Source organism: Hemiscyllium ocellatum, chromosome 11 (genome assembly GCF_020745735.1).
Source record: "Hemiscyllium ocellatum isolate sHemOce1 chromosome 11, sHemOce1.pat.X.cur, whole genome shotgun sequence".
NCBI lineage: Eukaryota > Metazoa > Chordata > Chondrichthyes > Orectolobiformes > Hemiscylliidae > Hemiscyllium > Hemiscyllium ocellatum.
Window position 1 is genome coordinate 69,990,483 of NC_083411.1, and position 12,743 is coordinate 70,003,225.

Genomic DNA, 12,743 nt, shown 5'->3' on the forward strand with positions numbered 1-12,743 from the left:
GATTAGATTACAATTTACTTACGGTGTGGAAACAGGCCCTTCGGCCCAACAAGTCCACACCGACCCACTGAAGCGCAACCCACCCATACCCCTACATTTACCCCTGCCCTTAACACTACGGGCAATTTAGCATGGCCAATTCACCTGACCCGCACATCTTTGGACTGTGGGAAGAAACCAAAGCACCCGGAGGAAACCCACGCACACACGGGGAGAACGTGCAAACTCCACACAGTCAGTCACCTGAGGCGGGATTTGAACCCGGGTCTCTGGCGCATGTGAGGCAGCAGTGCTAACCACTGTGCCACCGTGCCGCCCACACGGGTGAGTCTGTGCATGTGTGGGTGTGAGTGTGTCTGTGTAGGTGTACGTATGGGTGATCTGTGTGTGTATCTGTGCATGTGTGGGTGTGTCTGTGTGGGTGTGACTGTGCATGTGTGGGTGTGGGTGTGTCTGTGTGAATGCGTCTGTGCAGTTGTGGCTGTGTCTGTGCATGTGTAGGTGTGTCTGTGTGGGTGTGTCTGTGTGAAAGTGTCTGTGCAGGTGTGGGTGTGTCTGTGTGGGTGTGTATGTGCATGTGTGGATGTGGGTGTGTCTGTGCATGTGTGGGTGTTGGTGTGTCTGTTCATGTGTGGGTGTGGGTGTGCCTGTCTGTGTGTGCATGTGTGCGTGTGTCTGTGCAGGAGTGGGTGTATCTGTGTGGGTGTGGGTGGGTGTGCCTGTGTGAGTGAGTCTGCGCAGGTGTGGGTGTGTCTGTGCAGGTGTGGGTGTGTCTGTGTGGGTGTGCGTTAATCAGTGTGGGTGTGTCTGTGTGGGTCTATCTCTGCAGGCATGTGTATGACTGCATGGGGGTGCCTGTGCAGGTGTGGGTATGTGTGCGTGGGTGTGCCTGTGCAGGTGTGGGTGTGCCTGTGTGGGTGTCTCTGTGCAGGTGTGGGTGTTCCTGTTTGGGTGTGTCTGTGCAGGTGTGGGTGTGCCTGTGTGGGTGTCTCTGTGCAGGTATGGGTATGTCTGTGTGGATGAGTCTGTGCAGGTGTGGGTGTGTCTGTGTGGGTGTGTCTGTGCAGGTATCTGTGTGCCTGTGCAGACGTGGCTGTGTCTTTGCAGGTGTGGATGTGTCTGTGTGGGTGTACATGTGGGCGTGTCTGTGCATGTGTCTGTGTGGGTGTGTCTGTGTGGGTGTGTCTGTGCAGGTGTGGATGTGTGTGTGTGTGTCTATGTGGGTGTGTCTTTGTTGGTGTACGCGTGGGTGAGTCTGTGCATGTGTGTGTGTGGGTGTGTCTGTGTGGGTGTGTCTATGCATGTATGTGTGTGTGTGTCTGTGCAGGTGTGGGTGTGCCTGTGTGTGTCTCTGTGCATGTGCATGTGTGTGTGTGTCTGTGCAGGTGTGGGGTGTCTGTGCAGGTGTGTGTGTGGGTGTGTCTGTGTGGGTGTGTCTGTGCGTGTGTGGGTGTGTCTGTGTGGGTGTGTCTGTGTGGATTTGTCTGTGCAGATGAGGGTGTGCCTATGCAGGTGTGGGTGTGTCTGTGTGTCTGTGTCTGTGCAGGTGTGGGTGTGTCTGTGCAGGTGTGGGTTTGCCTGTGTAGGTGTGTCTCTGTGGGTGGGGGTATGTTTGTGTAGGTGTGTCTCTGTGGGTGTGGGTATGTCTGTGTGGGTGTGTCTGTGCAGGTGTGGATGTGTCTGTGTTGGTGTACATGTGGGCGTGTTTGTGCATGTGTCTGTGTGGGTGTGTCTGTGTGGGTGTGTCTGTGTGGGTGTGGATGTGTGTGTGGGTGTGTCTATGTGGGTGTGTCTGTGTTGTACGTGTGGGTGAGTCTGTGCATGTGTGTGTGGGTGTGTCTGTGTGGGTGTGTCGATGCATGTATGTGTGTGCGTGTGTCTGTGCAGGTGTGGGTGTGCCTGTGTGGGTGTATGTGTAGGTGTGTCTGTGCATGTGTCTGTGTGGGTGTGTCTGTGCATGTGTGGGTGTGTCTGTGTGGGAGTGTCTGTCCATGGATGGGTGTGGGTGTGCTGTGTGGGCATGGGTGTGGTTGTGTCTGTGTGTCTATCTGTGCATGTGTGGGCGTGGGTGTGTCTGTGTGGGTGTACGTGTCGGTGTGTCTGTGCATGTGTGGGTGTGGGTGTGGATATGTCTGTGTGGCTGCCTGTGTGGGTGTGTCTGTTCATGTGTGGGTGTGTCTGTGTAAATGTGTCTGTGCAGGTGTGGGTGTGTCTGTGTGGGTGTGTCTGTACATGTGTTGGTGTGGATGTGTCCGTGTGGGTGTACGTGTTGGTGTGTCTGTGCAGTTGTGGATGTGTCCGTGTGGGTGTACGTGTTAGTCTGTCTGTGCCTGTGTGGGTGTGTCTGTGCATGTGTGGGTGTGGGTGTGTCTCTGTGGGTGTATATGTGTACGTGTGGGTGTGGGTATGTCTGTGTGGGTGTACGTGTAGGTATGTCTGTGCATGTGTGGGTGCGCTTATTATCATTCAACATGATTCGAAAATATTTGCCTCCTCCCTGCAAATCCTTATCATATCATCAGATTGCATGGAGCAAAATGCAGTGTAAAACATTAACTCTTTCAGAAACATTATTTTATAGATCACCTCCCATCTCACCCCTGCCATCAGTTCTTTTTCCCATTGTTAGCTTTTCACATTTAGGTGAATAGCTAAATTTACAACTACCCCATCTCCTCTAAATCTCTGACTTCACAAATTCAAGTGGTCTAGAGATTTCACTGTTTTCCCCAAGCTTTGGCATCTTTATAGGTACTTGACTTGAGGAGTGATTACCTTAATTGACCTTGTGATAGCTACAAATCATGAAATTACTCATTGGGTTATTCTTAATCAATTATTTGTGAATGATTGTTCCAAAAAGGGAAAAGTTTTCTGCCCTGACTTTGTACAACTCCTTCAGCTATAAAAATAAGATAGACCACTGATGGTTTTTTGACTCATTCCTTTCAGGTCCCTTATCAAATCTATTATCCTTGACCATACTGCACCAACTGTCATGCCCACTGTTGTCTCTTGTATTTGCAGTTTGCAGCTCTAGCTAACACTGTTCCTTCTTACATACATTACACACATAATCTCATGGACTGAACTGCAGTCACCTTCTTTGCCAGATTGAGAGTTGCAAGTTTATACATTCTGTGATGACTAAGTTGGCCAGATCACGGATCTCCCTTCAGACTGCATTAGATATCTTTTCTTATGCTGACAATTCTATGGTATTAACATCTTTACTGCTTTGTAACTGTGTCTTACTTTGACAAACTTCTGAAAGTGGCCCATAGTCTTCCAAATGTCACATGCTTTTTTTTAATAGATGCATACTGCAATTAAGTTAAATCAGCTGGCAAATGTTTTGCTGCACTTTGGCAATGACCATTCAAAACTTAAGGCAGGTTTGTGTTTGTGAAGCTTCCTTCTTCCATAGCATTGATATTAACTCCTAGTAGTTGCTGTCTAACCTGCTCTTTTTGTTGGTTTTTTGCATTTGTCTATAACGTAATGCATTTCACTGTTTTTCACTGATAAGGTTGGCCTTTTCCCCTCAGGATTTCTCTGTTATTCATCCTGCTTTCTGTTTCCAGCAGAATCTGAATAGCTTTCTTCAAAGTTAATCTTCGTTGGACTGTAATAAATCTGACAAAGATTCATCAAATATTTGTCAGACAATTCTGTCTTTTATAAATTCTATACAAAATGTCACAGACACAGTTTTCCTTTAATCTGAAGGGAATGTATTTATGGATATTGCTGTGTACTGAACTTTTCAGTTATTTCTTGTTCTTTCAAGAACTTTATTTTAAATATATCCTCACTTTACAATCAAAATAGAGGTTTCCTACTTTTTCATGGGCAAAATCGAGGTTGCATATGAACAAAAGAGCGTATGAAATAGGAGCAGAAATAAACCATTTGGCTTCTCAAACCTGCTTTGTTGATCAATAAAATATTGACTGATCTGTTTGTGTTTCAAGTTTCACATTCTCATGTAAGTCTGATAACCCGTGATCCATCTGCTGAGAAGAATCTATCCATCTCAGTTTTAAAGAAAATCAGCTTCACCATCTTCTAAGGCAGAAAGTCCCAAAGTCACACAAATTGCTGAGAGCAAAAAAAGCCTTATCTTTGCCATTTCCCACCCTCTGCAGAGCTATAGAGAGAGGCTGAACAGGCTGGGGATTTTTTTCCCTGGAGAGTCGGAGACTGAGGGGTGACCTTGTACAGGTTTCCAAAATTATGAGGGGCATGGATAGGATAAATAGTCAAAGTATTTTCCCTGGGGTCGGGGAGTCCAGAACTAGAGGGCATAGGTTTAGGGTGAGAGGGGAAAGGTATAAAAGAGACCTAATGGGCAACATTTTCACACAGAGGGTGGTACGTGTATGGAATGAGCTGCTAGAGGAAATGGTGGAGGCTGGTACAATTGCAACATTTAAAAGGCATTTGGATGGGTATATGAATAGGAAGGGTTTGGAGGGATATGGGCTGGGTGCTGGCAGGTGGGAATAGATTGAGTTGAGCTATCTGGTCAGCATGGACGGGTTGGACCGAAGGGTCTGTTTCCATGTGGTACATCTCTATGACTCTATTTCTTTTGTGGGCAAATTAGATAATTTCCCACTTTTCAAAGCTCAATAAAGAATAATGTATACTTTTCCATAGCATACCCAAATAAAGCCTGTTGTTTTTGATCTTAATATAATCTTGCTGCCGTGATTTTAATTATGGATCTCCATTCTTATTGCATCTTCAAAAGTCTCCTTACTTTTTTTTCAGTTAGACTCTGTTTACACTTTTAGATGGTGTCTTTGCCACTTATTCTTTTTCTTTGCAACATCAGCAGTGCTGCAGTTTAAACTGCAGCTGTGCTACTTAATTTCCCTTCTATAGCCATGCCTTGTTGTGAGCTTCTTGTGAGCTGGGCCGTCTGACCCTCTCTCAGGCTGTTGACTTCAGAACCATTACTTTATACAACAATCACAGCACAGGAAGAGGACAATTGGCCCTTCAACTCCATGGCAATCCACTGCAAGAACAATGTAGTAAACGCCACTCTCCCAACTTTTCCCCACAACTCTACAATTCTTTTCTTTTCAAATGCTTATCTATTTCCCATTGAGAACGTTGATTGAACCTGTCTCCATCATACTTTCAGGCAGTATGTTGCAGACCTGAACTACACTCTGTATAAAAATGCATGTCTTCATGTCAATGTCTTTCTGCCAATGGAAACATCTCTATGACTCCGGTTAGCCCCCTCCTGATTTTGGACTCTTCTTCCTATAGAGAGAAAAAATGCCATTTCTCCCAACTATTCTGGAAACTAAAATCTCTAAACTTTCAGAAAATTCTTATACTGCTTTTCTGCAACCTTTCAATCCTTCGTGTCCTTCCTGAGGTGTAAGATCTAGAATTGTACACAGTATTCCAGGTGAGTATTTAGTGAAGTTGCATGATAGCTTCATTGCCTTAGTAGTCAATGCTCTTGGAGGAGAAAATGAGGTCTGCAGATGCTGGAGATCAGACCTGAAAATGTGTTGCTGGAAAAGCGCAGCAGGTCAGGCAGCATCCAAGGAACAGGAGATTCGACATTTTGGGCATAAGCCCTTCTTCAGGAAGGGCTGATTCCTGAAGAAGAGCTTATGCCCGAAACGTTGAATCTCCTGTTCCTTGGATGCTGCCTGACCTGCTGCGCTTTTCTAGTCAATGCTCTTATTTAGTAAGCCAGGAATCTCAAATGCCTTTTCAACCACTTTTCAGCCTGCCCACTCCTTGGTGTTTCTGTTGCTGCACTACCTTTATCATCATTAGATTATCTTGGCTTCCTTTTTCCTTCTATCAAATAATGTAACTTCACATTTTTCTGTGTTTGTTGGTATCCATCAAATCCATTCCACCAGCCTCTCTGCATACTTTTGAAGTCTATAATAGCTCCCCCAATGCCACCCCTCCACCCCCACTCAACAGTTCATCACATTTCCAACTCATTTTAAATCCCCTGCAGAATCTGGAATTTAGTATTAATGGAGAAAAGCATTAATCCTAGTACCAACACCTGGACAGCACCATTGTATGTATACCTACCCCTAATCCCAAAGTAACCATTTGCAGATACAATTTTTTTTCTGACTACTCATCTAACTTTGTATTCAAACTGTGTTTTATTCCAGGATCATTAACTCTACTGATAAATCTACTATGTGCCGCATAATCAAATGTCTTCTGGAAGGTTGTGTTGACCACAACAACTGCATTACACTCATCCTCTTTCCCTGTTCCCACATTAAACGACTTAAATTGGGAAATCGAGGGACATGAGAAGAACAGTGGGAGGTGGGGTTAATGTGAAAGATCAGCTATGTTCTTGTTGAATGTTAGACCAGTCTCAAAGGATCAAATGGCTCATTTCAGCTCCTTTTTTCACATTTCAACATTCAACTGTCTTTCTCATGTTACTTTCACATGTCTCCGAGCTCCTGTCCCAGGCACCATGCACCTCCCCTTCAAGCTATGCAGGTTTGCTCTACTTAGAAGCTGCACGTATCAATGGTTGGTTCCCAGCGATGCAGCCTGCTTCACAATGTGGCTGCGCATAGAAACCATGTAAATGATCAGACAGTAGCATGCTGCCGTTATTACATTTAATGGGTATGGATTAATCATGCATTATGACATTTCAATGTCTACTTTCATGGACTGTGCAATTTTAGCCATCTGCACTTTCAAGTCGTCATATTCTTGCCTGTTAGTTCGCCAAGGGTGCTTTATGAAATGAATAACAGCATTTTCTTCAGAGCTGACCTCCGTCGGTGAGACACATATAGAATTATTTATTTCTGACTTTCGCAGGGAGCTGAAATAACAGCCAAAGGTGATCTCGCCCTGGCCTGACAGACTAGCCTCTCAGACATTTACCAGCCATCAGCTCTCTGGTACCCATTGGGAATAGTGCTCATTACTGGAACGGCATCAAGTCACAGAAGGAAGAGTAATCTAATGGAGACAGAATTAAAGGTTAGCTCAGAATCTCACTGGGGCCAGGCTGACAGAACCAGCAGGGTGTGGTTCAGGGCAAAGTAAATGTGAAGCGGGTGCTTTGGGGATTTGACAGACAGAACTTGGACACAGGGAACTGGTAAAGAAGGCAGCACCTCTTCAGCCTGGCCTTCAGTCCACCTGGTGAACTGGGTACTTGGTGCTGGTTTCACCCACCCCAAATAAAGTCCCAGTAGCAGTAGCAAGAAGACTTTAAGTGCCATTAATTAGCAAATTAGGATCTATAATTGACCCACATACAAGTGGGATGCCCAACACCACCCCGTCACTGATGAAGGTGCCTGGTGATGGATTGGTATTTGTGGGTCACTTCAACAATGCCAATTATATGGACTTCCTGTCACATGCCTTCCTGCCCCAAGCCTTGCAGTTACTTGTTTGATTAACAATGGCCTATTCCATTCAGTTATACCTATTACTCAGTGACCTACACGTGAACCTCCCCAATTGCAATTTATTATGAGCTACAAAATGCATCAAAATGCTCCAGGGGTTTATCTCCATTTGTCACACACGTGATGTCATGCTTTGGTTTACTTAATTTGTAAAAATAAAATCAGAAACAACAATAGAAAGGAAAATTCTTTATGCTGGGTCCATCCCTCCTGAAATTAGATATTTGCAAACAAATATTGCCTTTTAGCTTCAGTGTGTTTGGGTCACTTCCCTGTAGGAGGCACCCCCGTTATTATCCTAACATCCAAATATTATAAAGTGCTTTTGATTTAAGCTATTTCAGAGGAAATCCAATTGCAAACACAAAAATTCAAATCAATCCTACCCATCACTCTATGCCTGAGCACATCAGCTTTGGAAATAAGAATTAGATCAGTTTGATTGTGGCTGACTCAGTATGAAGTCAGAATATTAACAAGGATGCATTTAGCAATGTATACATGCCCATTATTCTGGGAATTGGTTCAGCTCAGTTGGCTGGATTGTTGGTTTACAGAGCCGGGTAGCACTAATAGTATGAGTTCAACTCCCATCACAGGTTTGAGGTTACCATGAAGGGCTCTCCTTCTCTACCTCTTGCCTGAGGCCTGGTGGCCCTTAGGTTAAATCACCACCAGTAACCTCTCTATGAGAGAGTAACCACTATATTCTGGTAAGGCTATGGTGGCACAACAACAGATATTATTCAGAATCTCCATCCAAAATGTTAGTCTGCTTTTTCTCTTCTACATGACTGACTGAGAGATTTGTTTGTATCTGCAGTAGAATAACATTGGGTAATGAATGCATTTCAAATACATAGAAGAAGGAGGAAAGTGAGCAGTTCTGAAGAAAAGCCATGTTGGACTTGAACCACTCATGTTGTTTCTCTCTGCATGGAGGCTGTCAGATATGCTAAGTTTTGCTAGCATTTTGTGTGTTCATTTTAAAGATGAGGTTCTGGGTTTCTGCATTTTAACAGCACTGGGGAATCTCTGCAGTATATCAATGTGGTGTCTTGTGGAAAGTACATTTATAAATGTGGTCAACCTGCAGCTGAAGAGAATGCAGGCAGAGAGGGAAGGGGTGAACATCAAGCAGTCAATGACATATTAGAGATATATTTAAGAGACATATGTCTTTCTGGAGATAGAAATGAATAAGAAACGTGGTGAGAAAAGCAGGAATGTGAGGCTGAGAGGCACCAAATGTGGTGCATTTGTTAAGGTGAATCATTTCAACTACAATAAGCTCTATGTTCTTAAGTAACGTTGATGCAAACTCCCCCCAGACCACATGATTGCAAACCCTTGTGTTCAACTGGACTTGACACATTCCCCAACTGCTTTTAGGAAAGAATAGTCAAACCATCTCTGGAATAAACATTCTTTCACAGAAATATAATGGAAATCTGCACTTCCCTCGATCTAATGCCTGCAAATGTTGGCGGGTTAATTGAAAACTTCAAGATTGAGTCTTTGAGTTAAGGATTTCAAAGGACATAAAAATTATGCTGCATGCAAATCTCCTTGAATGACAGAGAAGGTCCAAGGAACTAATTAGCCCACTCCTTTTCAGACATTTCTCATCCCGATTTATCACATGTCATCAGGGCTAACCGGTCGAATAACAGTGAGCTTTGATCTTGCACATTCCTCTGCTGGTACACAAATTTATGACTGTAATGTCATCAGAGAGTACCTCATGAAACTAGCTGCCAAGGATCTGCCTCATGATGAATGGGACACTAGTTAAACCAAACACAGAACAAGCTGTGGCATATTGCTTAAGTTGCGAGGTTAATTTAGCTCACTTTAACTAGCTGTTAATCTCCTCAGGCAACCTTTGGGATGTTCAAAGTGTTCAAATGTATTAGCATCTTACTGGATATAGTGCAATCCAATGTGTTAGCTGCCAGTCATGATTTTGCATATAGCCTTTGCAGAAAACACTGACACCAGCACGTTTCTGGAACTTCTAAGGTGCCAATCAGTTCTGAAGGCCACCAGTTTGCATCAAGGTTGAACACTTTTGTTCCTTATCAAACAAATTTCACAATATTATGTTGATCAAACTGTCATTGAAGCAAAAACATCTGTCCTTCTTATAAAATTTAAAGCAAACCTTTCCGGTAACAATAGTAACGTGTAACTGTAGAGCTATATAACTGATCATTTTCAATGTAACATTACAATACAATTACTTTGGTATGTGATGGCAGTCCAATCATTGTACCTCTTTGAAATGTGTTTGAATGTATTTTTATCACTTGAAATTTCAGTCAGCAATCATAAAGACCTGCATCAATTTTAATTCCTCAAAAGGTAGAGGAGGATGGGAAATCTGCCAAGTGATAAGACTTAAACGAAAGCTGACCTTTCTCACCACCCCCCCCTCCTCTCTCCCCACTTTTCACCCTCAGCTTCCTCCCCTAACTTGGATTCTCCAACTTCCCTTTAACTGAAACATCTTCCCTGCAAGTTTGTGAGCGTCAGCTTATTCTATACTTTCAAACTTCCAGTGTCAGACAATTGTTTTTTTTTCTCCCCCTTCTGCCTTGAATGGCCACTTTCACTGTGAATGAATTTGCTGTTCTCTGCAATCAATGGCAAAATTCATCCTTCTGGAATGATGCTAATGCTTCAATAGCAATTCAAGCATTTTCACCTGAGTTCATTAAAAACAAAAACCAAAGCTTTGGGTCAGGGGTCTCAATGGGACAGCTCACCTGGACTGAATAGAACGATTCCCTTTAAGTACACATACTCCTTAGTGCTGATATCTATGCTCCAGCACTTAGTTAGGAATGATTTCACTTTCTGCACTTCCGCAGCAGACGGCTCAGAGCTTGTTTTCTCATCAGTGCCTTTTCCTTTCTGGTTCGTTAGAATTTCTTTCAGTATGCTTGTCTTTGATGGTTCAATCACTTCAAAATCCACACCTTCCTGAGCCAAGCCCAGCAGGAAAAGGGCAGCCCAGCAGTTCTCCAGCAGCAGCAGCTGGTCTGGCTGCAGCAGCCCCCAAAAAGAGGGCAGGTTTTTAATAAAGTTCACAGTCTTCAGCAGAACTTCAGAGGCAGCCTTGCAGGCGACGTATGGTGATCCCAGTGCTGCCTTCTCTTTGGATTCGTGCTTGCAGCTGCAGGTGGGTAGACGTGGATTTCTTTTGTGATTTAAGATGTGGTAAAGGATGCTGCCTTGATTCATCTTATCCTTTTCACAGTGACACTTCCTTTGAAGGGCAGAGTTAGAGCTGAACGCCATCGTTCAGTGAGGACAGTAGCACCCTTGTCAACAGCACTGCAAGGAGTATCACTGTTTATGTTCAAGACACAGGACCCTGATAGATCTTTTATACCCTGGCTGCCAAATAACCTTGAACAGCTCTGTAGCAAGTTCCAAGGTTATCACTGAAATAGTGGAGAGGTGGTTATGTGAAAACACAGGCATGGATCAGAGGCAGAGACAGAAAAGTGACATGGATTGCATCTGGAATAACATAAGACGATGCAATTACAAAAGTCAATGTTATAAGTAGGACTTGTTTGCTTTTAATAATCTCAAGGGCATTGAGATAACAGAGACCCTTATTGGTTGCCTTCAGACACCTAGGCTAGTTAAAATGAAACAGCTTCATTTCTTTCTGTCTTTCACAATTTCACTTGCAATTAACTTGCGTCTGTGTAAAGGTCTGTACAGGGAAATTCCGAGCCATTTGCTGTCCAAAGACACTGCATTCACTCATTGTAGTTGACGGGCTACATTTCTGCAAAGTGGGTATGTGTTATTCGATGACCCATTTGTCATGTACACAGGCCACATTGCCATCACTTTCTCTACTACATCATTTCGCTTTGCATTCACTAAAATTGATTCACTTCAAAGTTGTCAGAAATGAAAACAGATATGCATTTTGAAACATCTTCCATTACATCACAAATAAATGGTCAGGCACAAAGTTACCATTGAATTGAAAACTGCACATGCCTGATTAGTGACCAAAGATTTATAGAAAAACAGATTACTCTTATAGCATCAAATACAAATCAATGTAATAAATGCATTCATAATGTTTATCTGAGAGTAACTAGAATGAGAAGATTAGATATTTGATAAATTGGAAATTTATACAGCGATATTGTGCACTCATGAACATTAGAACATATAAAGATAAATATGAATGAGGAAACAGCCCCCACCTGAGTAACATATAACTCCCTTAATAAAGATGTGTAACCTCCCCTTGAATGACCCCAGAGGCTTTCCCCCCATATGCGGGGAAGCAGACTCAGTGCAGAGGCAGGTGTGGAGAAGCTTTCGCAGAGTGGACGCCATTGCAGCTGAGACCCAGTGCGGAACAGCCTAGAGGCTTGGAGTAGGGATGGATGTTGAGCTGGGGTCTGGTGCAGGTGGTCAGACCATGTGTGGAAGCCCTTGTGCTGAGCTACTGCAATGTAATTTTTGTGTGCAATTTGTTTATGTGACTGAAATGATTATCCTTTTAACTATGTCATATTTATAAAACATTCTGTGAGGCACTGTAAAATAATGCAACTACTATTCTTTTTTATTCCTCTGTTTGTACCAAGGTTTGTGCCGAGGTACTTGGATCTAAGAGTGCACCTTAATAGATGGCATTGTAAATACTTTCATTGTACTCCTGTACTTGACAACATGTGGCAATAATGGATGTTCTATTCTACCTATAGGAGAAACTTTTCAAGTACAAATCTCTCTTTACATGTGGAAGTGCTCCTGATGTCAGATCTTAACCTGCCTTGTACTTGACAGACATGGCCACCATGCCCCACAGTCTATTTGATTCCATTTGGTATTTTGATTTGGCTATGTGACCCATGCTATAATTGTGGTCAAAATGCACTTGTAGATTAGTTTCATATGTTGAGAGACGATTGGGGCTCACTTAAAAGATATTCAGTTTGGAAAGACAATAATGCTGGATTTAGGAATGCACACTAAACTATATTGCATGATCTGCTTTTGAGCAGCAAAGCAAACAGAAGGAATGGTGAACTCAAAAGCCAAAAGCCATGTTCTCTTTAGTTGATTCCTCTTCATCATCTTAGAAGACAGTATCCAGTGGAAAAGAAAACTGGGAAAACAACATTTTACTGGGAATTCAAGGCTACTAAAAACTTTGTCACTGTTAAGAACACAAGTCAACAGTGAAACTATCATTCTCTCACATTAACAATTGAACACCTCGAGAACTTTAATGACTTTGAAACAGCA

At 43.2% G+C, this 12,743-nt stretch overlaps 1 protein-coding gene across 1 annotated transcript in view; it reads right to left on the bottom strand.

Moving 5' to 3' along the window:
- LOC132820202 (nuclear receptor subfamily 0 group B member 1-like) overlaps nt 1–10,791 on the bottom strand; it is a 33,944-nt gene extending 23,153 nt beyond the window's left edge. Inside the window, exon 1 of the mRNA XM_060832182.1 lies at nt 10,220–10,791. Within this exon, the coding sequence (XP_060688165.1) occupies nt 10,220–10,754 (535 nt within the window). The 5' untranslated portion in view covers nt 10,755–10,791. The remainder of the gene's footprint in view (nt 1–10,219) is intronic.
- Nucleotides 10,792–12,743: the final 1,952 nt, after the last annotated feature.